General features: G+C 46.0%; 1 protein-coding gene across 7 annotated transcripts in view; it reads left to right on the top strand.

Moving 5' to 3' along the window:
* Positions 1-19,293, top strand: part of KMT2C (lysine methyltransferase 2C) — a 211,477-nt gene that overhangs the window by 159,023 nt on the left and 33,161 nt on the right. For all 7 annotated transcript variants that reach the window (XM_029077323.2, XM_029077327.2, XM_029077326.2 and 4 more), the window contains 7 exons: positions 3,310-3,448; positions 3,725-3,939; positions 6,865-6,938; positions 8,840-9,022; positions 9,467-11,344; positions 12,088-12,371; positions 17,345-19,155. In XM_029077323.2, the coding sequence (XP_028933156.1) occupies positions 3,310-3,448; positions 3,725-3,939; positions 6,865-6,938; positions 8,840-9,022; positions 9,467-11,344; positions 12,088-12,371; positions 17,345-19,155 (4,584 nt within the window). The remainder of the gene's footprint in view (positions 1-3,309; positions 3,449-3,724; positions 3,940-6,864; positions 6,939-8,839; positions 9,023-9,466; positions 11,345-12,087; positions 12,372-17,344; positions 19,156-19,293) is intronic.

The following is a 19,293-nucleotide window of genomic DNA, read 5'->3' as shown; positions in this document are numbered from 1 at the left end:
ATTTCTCTCTCAGTTCAAGGTTCACCAAAAAAAAATACAGTACGGTACTTAATACTACAACCTGACATACCTTTGCAAACAAAATTATTGGTGTTTTTTGTCAGTTTTATAAAGAATTGTTGACACCTCCACTACCCAGAGGTTAACTTGCATATGAAATTTCAAAACATCCATGGGGAAAAAAATAGGAGGCTTGGAGAGGATTAGTTTACAAATCAAAATTGCCCTTTAGACTGTGGAAGGTGGGCAAAGGAATTTGCCCAAACCTGCTGCTTCCTCATTTCCTTCCATAATTCTGTATCCCACTTCCTCCTAGGCTGTCCTGTCAACAAAAGTGTTTACCAGATTGTGCTCCAGAAAGGCAGGGTCCCTTTCCTCTGTTGAGGCCTAGAAACAACTGTCTGAGAGGGTCTCCTATCTCTTCTATAGCATCTACAGGCAAAATTCACTGTCGGTTTCCCTCCTTGATTAGAATTTGAGGCATTAAAGGAATAGTTTTCTCAGTACATTCCCTTGTTTGATATATTGTTTTCCAATGTCAGTAGCTCCGCCCTGGCCAGAGCTCCTACAGAACCTTTGTTTCCCAGCTGGGGAAGAGATTAGTGCCTGCACTGACAGCCTTCCTGCTGTTTCCCTCCCCCTTTAACTGCGGAGAACAATTAGTGTTCTGCCAGGAAAGGCTGCCAGCTGAAAATCTACTTAGAGTTGGAGCAGCCAGCCAACCAGGAAGCCAACCAGTTAGCCAGCCAGATAGTCAGTAAATCAGCCAAAATAGGCAGCCAGCAAAACAAAACAGCCAGCCAGTCGGTGGGTGGGTGTAACTTCAGAATTCATAAGACAGCAGCTTTAATCACAGGTTATGATTGGTTCCAGTCGAGTGCCCCCCAAATCTCCCCTCATTCTTCACAAAGGGATGTGTGCAGATAGGCATGGGATTGTGCTTTTCAGTTCAGGTTGGTCACAAAATTTTAGGCATTTAGATCTTCAGACCTATAGGAAATTGGAACAAAATCATTGTAGGCAGTTTTTCTTAATACAGCATGGGCAAGGAATACATTTCTAACTCTTAAAGAGATAACCCTGTACCTGGTCAACATGATTTTTATAAGGAAGTACACAGTCCATAAAAGGGCTAAAATGACTTGGTGAGAGGAGAAAAATCCTAGCAATTATCAACTCAATTTTAAATCCCTACCATCCTAACTCTTTCCGTGGAAAAATAAAATAAGTAGTGAAAAATCCCACCAGGCATTGAAGTCACAAAGACAGCAGCCTGACAAATGACAGTCTTCATATGCAGACAACATGGTAGATTCTGTGGGTCTCTCACTGGCCTATTTGGTCACAAAGCGATCATAGACAAACTTCACCTGTGAAGTTTAAAACAAAGGACCACGATATATTTATAAAGAGAAAAAAATTCTCTCTATAAATTTTTGTGTGTGTGAGATTCACACACATGTCGTGCCCCAAAAGAAAAAAAGCATTATTGATCTCTGGCAAACTAGAAAAGCTACTTGTGGCCTGGAATCAACAGATGAGGAAGAAGAGGTAGTGACGTAGGCCTTTCATTGAACAGAATGCCGTTTTTTTAAAAAAGGTTTTCATATCGTACAACAGCTGTGCCTAGAGGATTTCACCACTATGAGTGGGTGGTTATGTTACTATAGACACAGGGTGGAGTTGAGAGACGGAACAGCTGCTTGCATAGTGGAAGGCTACAAATCCCATGACATCTTCAGCACCGATGAATTTGGTTTCCCTAACAATCTAGCGCTAAAGAAAGCGGGCAGGCTTCAGACGAGTCATTTGCTCTTCAAGAAAACTGTCTTTCAGCGTGGCTTAGTGAAAAGAGAGCGGGCCTGTGAGTCAGGGGACCTGGGTTCTCTTCCCAGCTCCACCACTTAGCTGCAGTATAACCTTGGGCAAGTCACTTCACTTCTCTGTGCCTCAGCTCCCTCACCTGCAAAATGGGAATGGAGTTCCTTTTTTCCCCTCCTACTTAGATGGTGAGCCCCGTGGGGTACTTTATTACCTTGTATCTACTCCAACACTTAGGACAGTGCTTGGCACATAGTAAGGGCTTAACAAATACCACAATTATTATCGTAGTTATTACTTCTCAGGAAAGAAAAGAAAAGAAATTATAGCTAGTTGGGGTAAATAGAAAACTGATTCACACCCCTGTTCTCTTGTACTCTCCCGAGAACTTAGTTAAGTGCTCAGCACACAGTAAGCACCCACTAAATACATTGATTGATAGAGAAGGGAAATCTTCAAAAACACATACACTGCCTTCCCTGTGAGGCCAGTTCGAAGGTCTGGGTCCCCATCGAGATCTTCACTAAGTTACCGATGGTTGATGTCATGAAGCGAAGTCCTTAAAGCATTCATGTTATCAACAGACCAATGCACAGCTAACTTTTCAGGCAGTCCATTTGGGCTTCTTAAGATGTGAAATATCAGTTTTCATTTATGCAGTGTTCGTTATTTTCAGTACAGTGAGGTTTTTTTCTAAATAATATCTGAACATGGCTTGAAGATTACATCCTACTAATAATAATTATAAAAAAAACCTGATTTTTAGACTGAGCTCCCCATGTGGGACGGGGACTTTGACCTGATGAACCTGTATCTGTCTCAGTGCCTAGAATAGTGCGGGACATTTAACACTTAACAAATATTATTAGCATAATAATAATAGGACTAAACATAGATCCCACTTCTCCAGGAACGCTGGCCCTTTGTGAGCAGTTAGAATTTGTTTTTGTTTTTGTTTTGTTTTTTCTCTCGTATTTGCTCAAACGCTAATGCAATCAGAAAGTGATCAGTAAGTACAATTGATTGATAGGAAAATAAAATATCAAAGTGAATAAAAATTGAAATGAAAGCACGGGGAAATAGTATGTGGGGAGTTTTTTTTAAACTTAAAAATATGAGAAAGCAGTTATACCTTCTGTGAGGCTTCTGGCATTTTAACTGCCTTTTCACATTGGATTTACATAATTTAATTATAACCAAAGTCTGTACTCTTTAAAACTCTACTATCTGTGCTAGCATGTATTCGCAGAATACTACTGAATACACAGAACTTTGAGATTGCTCTGGCGAAGTGAAGTAAATGATTTGTATATAAAACCACATCAGCGGTCTTTTTCTTTTTTAAAAGTATCAGTTTTGTCACACACGTCATCTTTAAATGAACGTCTAAAGCACAGCGGACTGTGAATGTTCAGCTGTATCATTTGAAACTAGTTTTGAGCCCCTTCATTCACGTCAATCATCTCCCTGTTCTTTTTTCTTCCTAAGGAGAGAGTGTCTTTTCGAGAATACCCCTTATGAATGGCCTTATCGGACCTAATCCGCATCTCTCTCATAACCCGCTGGCACCTCCAAGTGGATTAGCAACTTTCTCTCCTATAACTCAGTCCCCATATACCGACACCAGGTAACTGAAATCTCCACTTTCTTTCAAAGCTAAAGACGCTTGTATAGAATAGCATGTGTTTAAGTATTGCATTTTTTCACATTGTCTGGGCATTGTGACTTTTCTCCTGAAATCTCAGAATATCATGTAACACTTGCAGTAACCTAGATCTGTTAACCTAGAAGGGGTTATTTTTCAGACCAAGCAGTGGGGGGATTGTTTATGTGAGTGGTTAAAGTGTTTACAAGTCATTTGTATTTTTGAAGCTGAGAAATGTATTTTTTTTTTTTTTACCAGGGATAAAAATCCAGCATTTAATCCAATGGTGGGTGATCCCAACAACTCGTGGACACCATCCGCTCCCACTATGGAAGGGGAAAGCGACACGATGTCGAATGCCCAGAGAAGTACACTTAAGTGGGAAAAAGAAGAGGCGCTGGGTGAAATGGCAACAGTAGCTCCTGTGCTATACACAAATATTAATTTCCCTAACCTAAAGGAAGAATTCCCAGGTTAGTCATTAATTCACTATTGTTCATTTCATTAACCACCCGTCATCATGTATGTTCAGTTCCTTCCTTTTCCAGTCCTGTTTGGGGAACACTGGCAGAATTCCCGAAAAAACAACAATATACAAATGGAGAATGGAGTAAGCAAAATTGGATAGCGGTAATATTTCGGTTCAAATTGTTAAATTATTGGTAGATCTCCACACAGTTGGATAAATTATGTCAGTACAAGACAAAGAAATTTCTGTAATTAGAGGCATAATAGTTCAGTTCTATTAACAGGAGTAGAAATAAAGGCCAAAAGAACAGGCTGGTTGAGAGCCTCTCCTTCCCTTCTTCTCTGTCTCATCATATAAGTCCCCCTTCTCGTCTTGCCTGCTTTCCCTTAAACCCTTTGCTATAAGCTTTCTGAGTGTGTTGGGGAAGGAAAAGACAGGGGAAAGTAAAGCAGAGGAAACCTCCTGCTGTGACAGATCCTTCCTCTGTTCCAGCCATAGCTTGCTGTTGGAGAGCAACTATGTTCTCTGTTGGATCTCTTAATCCCCAGATCCCTTCATGAACTGACATCATAGAACCACCTCTGACTCTCTAGTACCGCAACAATGACGAAGTTAAAACCATAAAGAAATCATTTTTTGTTTTTTGTTTCCAAAAAGGAATCTGTTTTTTAGATCTTTGGTTCCCCCCTCTGCCATTTTTTTTCCTTTCTCGAGTATGCAGTTTGTTTTCACTTAACTCAGTGATTCCTAAATATTTTGTGACTGAAGTCACCTGGAATCCATTAAAAAATGTTTTCCCCAGCATCCTTCTACTGCGAAATTGGACAGTGCTATAAAACCAGATCTTTAAAACGTGGCTGGTTTTTAAATAGAATACTGCAAACTTGCATGGAAATGAATTTTCAGTTTTGATTGCTGTCATACACTCTTAAAACTAAATTTCAAAATAAAATATTGTATCACAAGACAATGACTTTCTAAATTACGAAACTTGAGGTCAATATGTCAAATAATAATGATAATGATATCTGTTAAGCGCTTATTGTGGGCCGAGCACTGTTCTAAGCACTGGGCTAGATACAGGGTAAGCAGGTTGTCCCATGTGGGGCTCACACTCTTAATCCCCATTCTACATATGAGTTAACTGAGGTTCAGAGAAATTAAATGGCTTGCCCAAGGTCACAAAGCAGACAGGTAGGGGAGCCGGGATTATACCAGCGTCCTCTGACTCACAAGCCTGTGCTCTTTCCATTAATAATAATGATGATGGTATTTGTTAAGCTCTTTCTATGTGCCAAGCACTGTTCTAAGCACTGAGGTAGATACGAGGTAATCAGGTTGTCCCACGTAGGGCTCACATTTAATCCTATTTTACTGATGAGGTAACTGAGGCACAGAGAAGTTAAGTGACATGACCAAAGTCACCCAACTGATGTGTCAGAGCCAGGATTAGAACCCATGACCTCTGGCTCCCAAGCCCGTGCTCTTACCACTAAGCCACGCTGCTTCTCAAAGTGAATGACCTTTTACAGTTTGTTTTACTTAATGAGCCCCAGGAGATTTAGGTGGTTTACAGAATTTAGGGAATTTAACAAGAAGCAGTCATGTCTTCAAATTGCCTTACTCTTCCCCTCTTAGAAGGAAGGCAGATATCATATGTTTTAATTGAAAAGCACGTCGTATATGAAGAAAGAAAGAGAGCAAGTCTCTGAGTCTGTCTCCTTCTCATACTGCATTTAAAGTAGACTGTAAACTCATTGTGGGCAGGGTATGATGTGTCTCTTATAATGTTCTATTGTACTCTCCCAAGTGCTTAGTACAGGGCTCTCCCCACCGTAACTGTGCAATAGATATAATTGACTGACTGATAAAGATAAGCTCTTGAATTTTACTATTTTCCACAAGATTACAGTGTTACTAAAATCAGATCTGTATTAGCAAGTTATCCAACCAACTCCTTGACCTCAGAAAATTTTAGACCAAATATTTTTGCCTAAAACTGACTTAGGGCACAATTTGGAAAATTCCTCTCCTACCACTTTATTATATCTGCACCCAGTTCTCCTTATGGCATAGGAGTTGGGTTCTTGCAGAATCCTACGCTCAGGAAACTCTGTCACCCTATGCATGCACGCAACCATTTCTTCCCTACGACATCACAGGAGAATGTTTCGTAATTCAAAATTAGGCCCACTGCCACCCCACTAACCTTTCCTCAGTATTTAATTATCCACATTTGCATAACCCTATGAATGCTGCCCTGTGGCTGTCAGTCTGGAAGCTGATGTTTCCTCCTCATCAACTTCTTAAAAGACTTCCTTAATGCCAGGAATAATTCTCTTCCATGACTCTTATTGGCCCTGGGCCTCTCAAAAATTTCACTTTGTAAATATCAGTGAGACCTGGTGTCATGCAAAATGAGATAATTTCCTTTTTCTGTGTGTTTCTTTTGCAGGTATGCCTTTCATGCTTGTTTTGACATCCTGATACTCTAACCAAGGGGTTGAATTAATGTAGTTTAATTGGCACGGAGCTCTCAACATATTAACGTTTGTAGTTTTCATTGTGGGCAGGGAGCTTGTCTACCAAGTCCACTATATTGTACACTCCCAAGATCTTAGTACAGTGCTTAGTACAACGATTCATTGATTGATTGAGGTTTTTTTTAATCTAGTTTGGCTTGCCCTGACAAGGGAGACTTACATTTCATCCTGCTTCTTTTTCCATAGAAGCTCAGTTCTCTGATCAACTACCTGAATGAAGCAACACTGAAATCTTTGTATTCTGTGCCTTCATAAATTTGTGGCCTTATTAGCCAACCACCAATTATCAGGAGAAGGCTGCATCATTCTCTCCTTGTTTTATTGTGGGTTTCCATGTCCTATCATAATCCAGTAAACATATATACCATGTTCTTGTTTTGTTGCAGACTGGGCTACAAGAGTGAAACAGATTGCTAAATTGTGGAGAAAAGCAAGCTCCCAGGAAAGAGCTCCATATGTGGTATAAAAAAAATTATAGTAATTATATGTTTATGTGGGAGAAATCTATGTATCTTATTTTTATGAAGTCTTAAGATTGCAAAACCATTTACCATTTTACAAGATGCATTTTAGTACTTGCACCTCTAACAAATGGCTTTGCTTTCAAAGTTGTTTTCTAGATCATTAGGTCTTAATGTAGACTGTGACATTTTGATAAGCTAGTTAAAACCAAGCTGTTGAAGCTTGAAAATCTGCTACTTTATATGCACATTCACTTCATTTCAATATATACTAGACCATCTCTTGAAAGGGCCTGAAGACCGGGAGGGCAGATAACATCTGTACCTCAGTTTCTCCCGAAAGGGAAATGAAGATGAGAGTTGTTTCCTCATACCATAGATTACAGGGATTTGTAGTGGATTCCTGGAGGGGATATATGGGTGGACTTTTGAATTATCTGGAAGAAACAAACTATTGCATGAAGGAAAAGTAGACTGCTGATCATTTGAAATTTTGTCAAGTGTCTGCAAACCTTTGAACCCAAAGACCGTAGAACCTCAAGAAGTGCCATTCTTGGAACAGGACACTATTCTGTCTCTGGCGGAGCCAGTTGACAGTTTAGAGAAAATTGTGATGGTTGCCCTCCTTGACATCTAGTATCCCCTCTCATTCCCAAATTTGTCCAGACTCCTTGTGAACCTCTTTCGATTTTCAGCCTACAGAACAGATTTCATTTGCTTTCCATCTGTCATTTGACCAAGCGTTTCCTTTTGTTTTCCTTTTACCCCTCTTCATACTTTTGAGGATCTCTTCCTTCTAGTGGGATGTGATTTAATGAACAATTTCAGGTTTGGCTGTCCACATCCTCTATTACTCTCCAAAATTCGGACATGGTCCTTCTCAACTTCACCTTTCTCTTTCAAGAAGACCCCTAATCTTTTCCGTCTATTTTAAAACCTAAAACAGCTGGAAGCTCTTTCATCATCTCAATCATTTTGATGGCTTTTATAATCTAAGAAATGCCATTACTGAGTGAGATCTTTGAAGCTCCTTTTTCAGCTATTAAAGCATGGTCCAGCTTAGAAGTAATCTGTTTGAGAATATGAAAATGATGCTCCAAAACAATTGAGATGATTTTCTTGTACCAAAGAGCCAAAGTCAAAATGTCACACACAGCTGAATCCTCTCAGACATCCTGTAGTGTTTTAAATGTCCATTTTTGTTTTGGAAATTTCAGACAATGTAATTGTTACATCCATTTTCCTCCCTGGTTATATCCACTTTCCTCCCTGCCCTACCATGTATCGAATCGGTTTATAACAGAGTTCTAACATGCTGATTTACTGAAGGTACTAAATGATTTAGATTCCTTTCCTGTAACAGAAGTTTATCACTTACTAATGGAATCTTTTGGAGCCAACTCATTTTCTCTGTGGTGGTATTCAGCTAGTCAAATGAGAGAGAGTTGGGGGTGAAAATAATTTTATCTATTTTCCTTCCATCCCTTGCCAGAGAAACAAATTAATTCACCTTCCCTTTTCTACATCTGTTCTTAGAAAATTAGATCTTTTGGGGTGGTTTGGGTTTGGTTTTTTTTCGGATAAAGTCGCTAAGAAGTGAACAGATTATTTACATACCCACAGTGAAAAAGCCTGTGAGTGGCATGCCATTTGAGCTCTAGCCCAACTCAAACATAGGTTCTAATTAAGTTACCAGGATGTTTTGCAGTAGAAAAAGAGGAAAAATTATAGGGCACATCTTAGAGTAGCGAGTACCAGCTTTGAGAGAGAGAGTATTATGTGTAGCTTTCAGTAGTTGGCCTAGGTTTTTCATGATTGTTCAAGACTTGATTTCCATGTTAAAATACAATTTGTTGGTCCATGAATGTTTCTTTTTTCTTTTTTTTCTTTCTCCTTTAAGCAAAAAGCCAGAGATAACAGAGCTGCTCTTCGCATTAATAAAGTGCAGATGTCAAATGATTCCATGAAAAGGCAGCAGCAGCAGGATAGCATTGATCCCAGCTCGCGTATAGACTCGGATCTTTTTAAAGATCCCCTGAAGCAGAGAGAATCAGAACATGAGCAAGAATGGAAATTTAGACAGGTGTGTGTTGGTTTATCCTCTTGGCCTTTGTAGACATAGAAATTGAACAGTTCATGGTTTCCAAGTCAAGTTTGGCTTTCCACGCAAGAAAAGAAAAACTGGAGAACCCTCCGTGTTATTGCGAAATGCTTCATTCCAATACCTCTCTGGGATCTTGCAACCTGTAGGCTTTAAACCTGAACCACCTAGCCTTGTATCTGAGCTGTGAACCAGTGGCAACTCCAATGGCCATACTGGGGTCTCAGTGCATTCCCAGTCTATGCACCCAAACTTTTTTGATCGTAATGACTGGGCCTTCTGTTCCCATTTGGGTAACTATCTAAATAATCCCTCCTTGTTCTCAGGCATGGAAAGTCTATTCTCGTTCATTGACGGTCCACCGTCGGGCCAACTTTGCGTTTGTCCTATAAACACACTGTTGCCTTTTCTTCCTTCTCCAATCAGCAAATGCGGCAGAAAAGCAAGCAGCAAGCTAAAATCGAAGCCACCCAGAAACTTGAGCAAGTGAAAAATGAGCAGCAGCAGCAACAGCAGCAACAGCAGCAGCAGCAACAATTTGGTTCCCAGCCGCTGGTCAACCAGTCTGGGTCAGACACCCCGAGCAGTGGGATTCAAAGTCCCTTAACCCCGCAGCCTGGCAATGGAAGTATGTCTCCCGCACAGCAGTCATTCCATAAAGACCTGTTTACAAAACAACAGCTACCTGGTACGCCTACATCAACATCTTCCGACGATGTATTCCTCAAACCACAGGCTCCACCCCCTCCCCCAACGCCAACCCGGATGCCAGTGCAAGATGCCCTTTCACAGTCCCAGTCTTCACAGCCGCCGCCATCGCCCCAGATGTTTTCTCCGGGCTCCTCGGGCTCCCGACCGCCCTCGCCTCTGGACCCTTACGCTAAAATGGTCGGCACACCTCGGCCCCCTCCGGTGGGTGCAAACTTTGCCAGGAGAAATTCCATCGCACCTTTGGAAAGCTGCGGGCCTCCGCCCTCTGCAGCTAGGCCAGTCCCATCACCTGAAACCACAGGAAGGAGGCCGTCGCCAGTCAGAGATTCGTGTTCTTCCTCTTCAGCGAGCAGTGACCCCTATGCAAAAGCCCCAGACACCCCCAGGCCTATAATGACTGATCAGTTTTCTAAACCCTTGGGGATACCAAGGTCTTCTCTAGTGATGGAGCAAACTGGAAAAGGCCCTTTAACAGCTGGAACCAATGATCCCTTTGCCAAGCCACCCCCTAGGACAGAATTATTTCCAAGGCAGCGGATACCTGACCCGTATGCCAGGCCGCCGTTGACTCCAGCTCCTGTCGATGGCGGCCCTGGACCCTTTAAGACTCCAATGCGCCCTCCTCAGTCACCCCAGGATCCGTATGGGTCCGCAGTGCCACAAACCCCAAGACGCATCGCTGTGGACCCGTATGAAAGGCCGGTCTTGACCCCGAGGCCGGTCGAGAGCTATCCCCACAATCCATCCGGTGATCCCTATAGCCAGCCTCCCCTCACTCCCCATCCTACAATGAATGAATCTTTTGCCCACCCGCCAAGGATGTTGCGACAACAGAGCGACTCTTTCTCTCAGCCTGGAACTATGTCAAGGCCAACTTCTCAGGACCCTTATTCCCAACCTCCGGGGACGCCTCGGCCCGTTTCCGATCCTTATTCTCAACCTCCTGGGACGCCTCGCCCCGCCCCTATCGACCCGTACCTTCAACAGCCACCCACCCCGAGGCCACCCCCACAGCCGGTCGACTTATTTGTTCAGTCTCCTGTCAGTCAGAGGCATGCCGATCCATTTGTCCACCCCCCTGGAACACCTCGACCAGCTATTCCTGGTCCTTATTCTCAGCCACCAGCAACTCCGAGACCGGGCCCGGAAGGTTTCACGCGGTCCCCGATGACCAGGCCAGGTCTCATGGCCACTCAAGATCCTTTCCTGCAGGCGGTCCAGAGCAGAGGGCCAGCTTTCGTACGACCGCCAGATGGGTGCTCGCAACCCCCCAGGCCGCCGGGACCCTCTCTGTCGGAACCGTTTAGCCACGTCCCACTCTCCCCAGCCCGTGACCCCTATGACCAGCCCCCGATGACTCCAAGACCCCAGCCAGAAAATTTTGGAACCGGCCAACTTGCTCATGACGTGGCCGATCAGGCGAGACCTGGATCAGAAGGGAACTTCAGCGCGTCTTCGAATTCTCCAATGAACCCTCAAGGGCCGCCGTTCCCCACCGTTTCCCAAGTCCCCGGCCCAGCGTCGACTGCGGTCGTAACAGATACCCAGAGCACAGTCAATATGTCTCAAGCCGATTCTGACAAGCTAAGACAGGTGAGCCCAGCGAGCTGGACGAGTAAGAACCAGGTTTATTCAGAGCCTGGTGTGGTCAGGGAAATCCCGGGAAATGCTTTCACCTGCTCCAGAGGGATTCAGGGGTCCTTCCCCCAAGCTTCATCCACCTCCCAACTTTTCAGGGGGAGAAGAAAGGTTTGTTTTGACATTTAAATAGCAGGTGATTCAATGGCAGTTGAGAAGCAGTGAAGCCTAGTGGATAGAGCATGGGCCTGGGAGTCATAAAGCCCTGGGTTTTAATCCCGGCTCCTCCGCTTCTGCTGTGTGACCCTAGGGCTCTGAGCCTACTATCTCAGCTGTGAAATGGGGATTAAGATTGTGAGCCCCATATGGCACAGGAACTGTGTCCAACCTGATTTGCTTGTATTCACCCCAGCTCTTAGAACAATGTTTGGCACATAGTAAGCACTTAACAAATGCCACAGTTTTTTATTATTATTATTATTGCACCCCCAGAGGCTGGGGAATCTCTACAAGAGTGACAGCTGCTGGGTGGATGCCGGGGAAAGAAGCAGACCACTCATACGGTTCACTGTAGATAAAGCCTTCATCCAGGGTTTAGAGTTGCAGTCGTGGATTTTCTGGAAGCCCTGTAGAAGTGACAGAACTCCCTAATCCCCCTCCTCATGTGGTCAGAAGAGTGTCGGGTGAAACCCTTTAACAGAACAAATTAGTCGCTTCCAATCTGACTGATCTTTCCCCTCCCCACCCCCCTCAACCAGCGACAGAAGCTCCGTGAAATCATTCTCCAGCAGCAGCAGCAGAAAAAGAACGCTGTCCGACAGGAAAAAGCACTGCAGGATCCTGCAACAGCTCCTCACTCAGGTCCCCTGCCACACTGGCAGCCAGAGAACATCTTTAATAGGCCACCGCCCCCTTATCCTGGGAATATCAGAGCACCTGTTCTTCCCCCTGGGGGACCCAGATTTGGAGTTTTCCCCAAGGATCCACGGGGACCTTTTCCTCCTGATGTGACTGGCATGGGAATGAGGCCTCATGGTCTTAGGTAAGGTTCTTCATTTGCACTATCGGGTAACTAGAGATCAGAGATAAAAGATTTGGACAGACTGTTTTCCTTGGTCTTAACCTCCATCTCAGTCTGACCTTTATCAGAATTTTGCATTATCACCGATTACTTGGGGGCCAATGTGGTCTTTGCCTACTTGTCACTCTGTTCGCCGGAAAGTCTGCCTGAGGGAAAATGCTCTCCTCACTGCACCTACTGCAGTTGTGGATCAAAGGTTGCTTGCAAAATGAGTCACTGTTTTTTTCTAGCCAATGAGCCAGAGTTATTATGAGGTCTTTGCTCCCCCCAAAAAAGTTGCACTTTTTTATTGGTATTTTTTAAGCACTTAAGATACAAGATAAATCTATGTTCCACTTCCCCTACTGGTTTTTTTTTTTTAACAAGTATCCAAGTAGTAAGGAAGCAGAAAGAAAAAAGAAAGCGGGATCTGGAGAGTGCCAGCAATGATTTTTGATTACTAGAAAATCAGAGAATGTGGTCCAGGGGCTGGGATCAAGGAGCCAGGCGAGGGTCCTGAGCCTCTGAGGAGGAAGTAGGTCCAGTCAGAGCAAAGCAGGGCCAAGAGGGCAGCCCAGTTGGACAGAATTAGAGAGGAGGAGAGGTGAGACTGTGGAGGGAAGAACATTTCAAGAAATATCTTGGTGGATTATTCATCCCAGTATTTGACAGTGGGTCCAGCTTTTAGAACAGTGCCCAGCACTTAGAACAGTGCTCGGAACATATTAAGTGCTTAGAAATACCATCGTTGTTATTACCAAAGAAAAATTGGTCCAACAGTTTGATGGCTGTTAGAATATGTACCATCTAACATCCCCAACTTTTCTATCTAATGAGGTACCTCATGGCTCTTGCACATCATGATTATTGCTCAGCCTGAGCCGTGTAACTTTCTTTTTCACTTTCTCTCTAATAATCAGTTAAGGACTTCATCAATTAATTTATCCAGTCCCTTATTGAATTTATTGATACTTTCTGCCTGCAGTCATGTCGCAATTATTTAAGGGGCATAAATATTTCTTTGCCAGCTGGGTATTCTGCTCCTAAATAATTCAGAATTAGCTACATTAATACTGTAATACCTTGGATGGAACTGCACAAGATCCTTCCAGGCCAAAAGACTATTTCATCAAAGGCATTTTCTTATTCATTCATTCATTCATTCAATAGTATTTATTGAGCGCTTGCTATGTGCAGAGCACTGTACTAAGCGCTTGGGATGAACAAGTCGGCAACAGATAGAGACAGTCCCTGCCGTTTGACGGGCTTACAGTCTAATCGGGGGAGACGGACAGACAAGAACAATGGCACTAAACAGCGTCAAGGGGAAGAACATCTCATAAAACAATGGCAACTAAATAGAATCAAGGCGATGTACAATTCATTAACAAAATAAATAGGGTAATGAAAATATATACAGTTGAGCGGACGAGTACAGTGCTGTGGGGATGGGAAGGGAGAGGTGGAGGAGCAGAGGGAAAAGGGGAAAATGAGGCTTTAGCTGCGGAGAGGTAAAGGGGGGATGGCAGAGGGAGTAGAGGGGGAAGAGGAGCTCAGTCTGGGAAGGCCTCTTGGAGGAGGTGATTTTTAAGTAAGGTTTTGAAGAGGGAAAGAGAATCAGTTTGGCGGAGGTGAGAAGGGAGGGCGTTCCAGGACCGCGGGAGGACGTGACCCAGGGGTCGACGGCGGGATAGGCGAGACCGAGGGACGGTGAGGAGGTGGGCGGCAGAGGAGCGGAGCGTGCGGGGTGGGCGGTAGAAAGAGAGAAGGGAGGAGAGGTAGGAAGGGGCAAGGTGATGGAGAGCCTTGAAGCCTAGAGTGAGGAGTTTTTGTTTGGAGCGGAGGTCGATAGGCAACCACTGGAGTTGTTTAAGAAGGGGAGTGACATGCCCAGATCGTTTCTGCAGGAAGATGAGCCGGGCAGCGGAGTGAAGAATAGACCGGAGCGGGGCGAGAGAGGAGGAAGGGAGGTCAGAGAGAAGGCTGACACAGTAGTCTAGCCGGGATATAACGAGAGCCCGTAATAGTAAGGTAGCCGTTTGGGTGGAGAGGAAAGGGCGGATCTTGGCGATATTGTAGAGGTGAAACCGGCAGGTCTTGGTAACGGATAGGATGTGTGGGGTGAACGAGAGGGACGAGTCAAGGATGACACCGAGATTGCGGGCCTGCGGGACGGGAAGGATGGTCGTGCCATCCACGGTGATGGAGAAGTCTGGGAGTGGACCGGGCTTGGGAGGGAAGATGAGGAGCTCAGTCTTGCTCATGTTGAGTTTTAGGTGGCGGGCCGACATCCAGGTGGAGACGTCCCAGAGACAGGAGGAGATGCGAGCCTGAAGGGAGGGGGAGAGGACAGGGGCGGAGATGTAGATCTGCGTGTCATCTGCGTAGAGATGGTAGTCAAAGCCGTGAGAGCGGATGAGTTCACCGAGGGAGTGAGTGTAAATGGAGAACAGAAGAGGGCCAAGAACTGACCCTTGAGGAACTCCAACAGTTAAAGGATGGGAGGGGGAGGAGGCTCCAGCGTAGGAGACCGAGAATGATCGGCCAGAGAGGTAAGAGGAGAACCAGGAGAGGACAGAGTCCGTGAAGCCAAGGTGAGATAAGGTATGGAGGAGGAGGGGATGGTCGACAGTGTCAAAGGCAGCAGAGAGGTCAAGGAGGATCAGAATGGAGTAGGAGCCATTGGATTTGGCAAGAAGGAGGTCATGGGTGACCTTAGAGAGAGCAGTCTCGGTAGAATGGAGGGGACGGAAGCCAGATTGGAGGGGGTCTAGGAGAGAATGGGAGTTAAGGAATTCTAGGCATCGATTGTAGATGACTCGTTCTAAGATTTTGGAAAGGAAGGGTAGTGGGGAGATAGGACAATAACTGGAGGGGGAAGTGGGGTCAAGAGCGGGTTTTTTTAGGATGGGGGAGACGTGGGCATGTTTGAAGGCAGAGGGGAAGGAGCCCTTGGAGATTGAGTGGTTAAAAATAGAAGTTAAGGAAGGGAGGAGGGCAGGGGCGATGGTTTTAAGAAGGTGAGAGGGAATGGGGTCCGAGGCGCAGGTGGAGGGGGTGGCACTTGCGAGGAGGGAGGAGATCTCCTCTGAGGATACTGCAGGGAAGGATGGGAAAGTAGGGGAGGGGGTTGTTGGGGGGGGAGGGGAGAGGCGGAGGGGTGACTTTGGGGAGCTCAGACCTGATCGTGTTGATTTTCGTGAGGAAATAGGTGGCCAGATCATTAGGGGTGAGAGATGGGGGAGGGGGAGGAACAGGGGGCCTAAGGAGAGAGTTAAAGGTCCGGAACAATCGGCAGGGGTGACAGGCATGGGTGTCGATGAGGGAGGAGAAGAAGCTTTGCCTGGCGGAGGAGAGGGCAGAGTTAAGGCAGGAAAGGATAAATTTGAAGTGTGTGAGGTCGGCTCGGTGCTTGGACTTTCGCCAGCAGCGCTCAGCAGCTCGAGCATAGGAGCGTAGGAGGCGGACGGAGGAGGTGATCCAGGGCTGTGGGTTAGTGGAGCGAGAGCGGCGGAGGGAAAGGGGGGCGAGAGAGTCGAGATGAGTAGAGAGGGTGGAGTTGAGAGCGGAGACCTGATCGTCGAGAGTGGGAAGAGAGGACAGGGCGGCGAGGTGAGGAGAGATGCTATTGGAAAGACGGATGGGATCGAGAGAGCGGAGGTCTCTGTGGGGCCGTAGCGAAGATTTGCAGGGGGAGGGAGTGTGAGAGATGAGGCAGGTGAGAAGGTTATGGTCAGAGAGAGGGATTTCAGAGTTGGTGAGTGAGGAGATAGTGCAGCGGTAGGAGATGACGAGATCGAGGGTGTGACCGAGTCGGTGAGTGGGCGCGGTATGGTGGAGGAGGAGGTCGGCAGAGTCGAGGAGGGATAGCAGGCGGGCGGTAGAGGAGTCGTCGGGTACATCCGTATGGATGTTGAAGTCTCCAAGGATCAGAGTGGGCAGAGAGAAGGAGAGGAGGAAGGTGAGAAAGGGGTCAAGGTGGTTGAAGAAGTCGGAGGTGGGACCGGGAGGGCGGTAGATGACGGCGACAAGTAACTGGAGTGGGTGGTAGAGGCGAATGATATGGGCTTCGAAGGAGGGGAAGGAGAGGGAGGGGGGAGGAGGGATAGTGCAGAAGCGGCATCGGGGCGAGAGGAGGAAGCCGACGCCTCCTCCCTTACCGGTGAGTCTGGGGGAGTGGGAGAAGGAGAGGCCTCCGCTGGAGAGAGCTTGGTCAGTAGTATTTTCATGAGGGCACACCATATGCACGGTCAAAATAAGAAGCGGTCTACTCTTTTCCCTTTTCCTAAATCTCCCGAAAAGGTGGGCACACATTTCTTCCAGGACATGTGTTTCCTGTATATGCCTTGGCTAGATCACAGTGGCCAAATTAGGAAGGCTGCCTGGATACTGTGAGGTGTGATCAATCAATCATATATTGTATGCTAACTGTGTGCAATGAGTGGTAAAGAAAGGACAGTGTAACAGAGTTGGTAGTCATGTTCCCTGACGGTGAAAAAAGTGGTCATGTCTCTGTTGATTAAGTGTGTACCACAGTGTGAGTTATTCATAACTCACAGCCCCTGCATCGTAGGAAAACTGGGTGTACCTACCCAGTTCTTAAAACTTGCAGAGAAACAGTTTGTCACCTGTTCCACTATTAAACATCTAGCCTAGCCTTAAATCTAACTTAAATTTCTTGTCTTGTACTTTAAGCCTCCTTCTTCCTTCTCTGTCCACGATAAACAGGAGAACAAACTCACTCTTTGTACAAGAGCAGTCCTGAAGTTCATGAATTCAGTGGGAATCTGTCCTGGCAGTGACACTGTCCTGAGGGTTTAGTCCAGAGTGCGGTTGAGGATAGGGCTTGGGAAAGATGAATTTTAGATCACTACTCTATATTCAGACTAAAAATTCAGTATCACAGATAGTCCAAAACATTCATTTTTCCAATACCATTTTTTTTTCCTTTTTAGGTTTGGATTTCCGGGGGGCGGTCATGGCCCACCACCAGGGCAGGACCGTTTTCTTGTGCCTCCTCAACAAATGCAAGGCCCAGCAGTTCCTCCACAACTTAGAAGATCCATGTCTGTAGACATGCCTCGACCGCTGAACAGCTCACAGATGAATAATCCCGTTGGACTAGCTCAGCATTTCCCCCCCCAGAGTCTTCAGGTTCAGCAACATAATATACTCGGTCAGGCGTTTATTGAGTTACGTCACAGAGCCCCCGACGGTAGACCGAGGCTTCCTTTCAATCCCTCCGCCGGCAGCGTTCTCGAAGCAGCATCCCAGAATCCGAGACACGGAGGCTTCATCCCAAGGGCGGAGTTTCAAGGCCCACGACACCCCGAGCCAGCGAGGCCTAACCCTCCAGGCCTAGCTAATCAGTTGCGGATGCCCGCGAGTTTGGAACACATGCCACAGTCTCAGGAGCAGGGCCCTCCGTGTCATCCATCTAATCTGGTCATGCGCCCTCTGAGTCACCCACCAGTAAATGAGTTTGCAGGGGCTCCTCTGGCCCCTCCTACACCGGTAGAGCCACCAGGTCATTTACAACTAGCTAGCCAGCCGTCTGATGGGTTAGAAGAAAAACTTGATCCCGATGACCCCTCGGTGAAAGATCTAGACGTCAAAGACCTAGAGGGAGTTGAAGTCAAAGACTTAGATGACGAAGATCTGGAAAACCTGAACCTAGATGCAGAAGATGGCAAAGGAGACGAGTTGGATACGTTAGATAACCTGGAGACGAACGATCCCAACCTGGACGACCTCTTAAGATCAGGCGAGTTTGACATCATCGCATACACAGACCCAGAACTGGACCTAGGCGATAAGAAGAGCATGTTCAATGAAGAACTGGATCTGAGCGTCCCAATAGATGACAAATTGGATATCCAGTGCAAAGCCGAGGAACCGAAAAAGAACGAGCAAGCTGACAAAACCGTCGTTTCTCCTGATAAGCAGTCTCCCCAGAAGAAAGCCCCTGTGGTCAGCGAGATAAAAACAGAAGTAATGTCTCCAAATTCACAAGAGGAAATGAAATCTGAAAATGAAAAAAACGAGAGCAACGCCGACCCTGCAGGCACTCAGTTTTCTGCTGAACCCGAATTGGCCGAAGGGAACAAGGGCTCTCCGCAGCCTGGCCATCAAGATTCATCTGACAAGAGGAATAATCAGGAAACGGTCGGGCCTAGCACCAGTGGGGTTCAAGGCCCTCCTCAGATACCTGCTCAGGATGTGTTAAGTTCCTGTGGTATGACTGGATCCACTCCAGTGCTCTCAAGTTTACTTGCTAATGAGAAATCAGAGAGCACTGACGTCCAGCCATTGGGCTCTCCAAACCAATCTTTGCCGGCAACCCAGTCCAATCATGTGTCAGCTTTGCCTCCGACATTAGTGGCCCCCACCGGGCAAGTGTTGGACCATACAATGAATTCTAATTTGACCCTGGCCTCCAGGGTAAACCGTGTTTTCCCCCCAGGGGTGGCCGTAAATCCAGGATTTATCCAAGGCCAATCAACAAGTCACAACTTCGGGGCAGGGCAGCCGGCCAACACGGCTGTGCCAGTAGCAAACCCACCTGGGCCCGGTGGCATGTCCGGTCCACAGCAGTTAATGCTTCCTCCAAATTTGAGCCAACAAAGCAGAGAGAGACCCCTTCTTCTGGAGGAACAGCCACTTCTTCTACAGGATCTTTTAGATCAAGAGAGGCAAGAACAGCAGCAACAGAGACAGATGCAAGCCATGATCCGTCAACGATCAGAGCCGTTCTTCCCCAATATCGGTATGGACGCTCTAGGGCTTTATTTGGTTTCTGTCCTTCATTAGTCTGAATAGGTCCCCAAGTTAATTTCCAGCACATCTGTAAGTCACTGTGTGACCTTAAATTCTGCCCCTGTTTTCTTCTTTGTGAAATGCAGGG

The sequence above is a fragment of the Ornithorhynchus anatinus genome, chromosome 13, assembly GCF_004115215.2.
Source record: "Ornithorhynchus anatinus isolate Pmale09 chromosome 13, mOrnAna1.pri.v4, whole genome shotgun sequence".
NCBI lineage: Eukaryota > Metazoa > Chordata > Mammalia > Monotremata > Ornithorhynchidae > Ornithorhynchus > Ornithorhynchus anatinus.
Note: the sequence above shows the minus strand (reverse complement) of the source record. Positions and strands in the feature narration are given on the sequence as shown.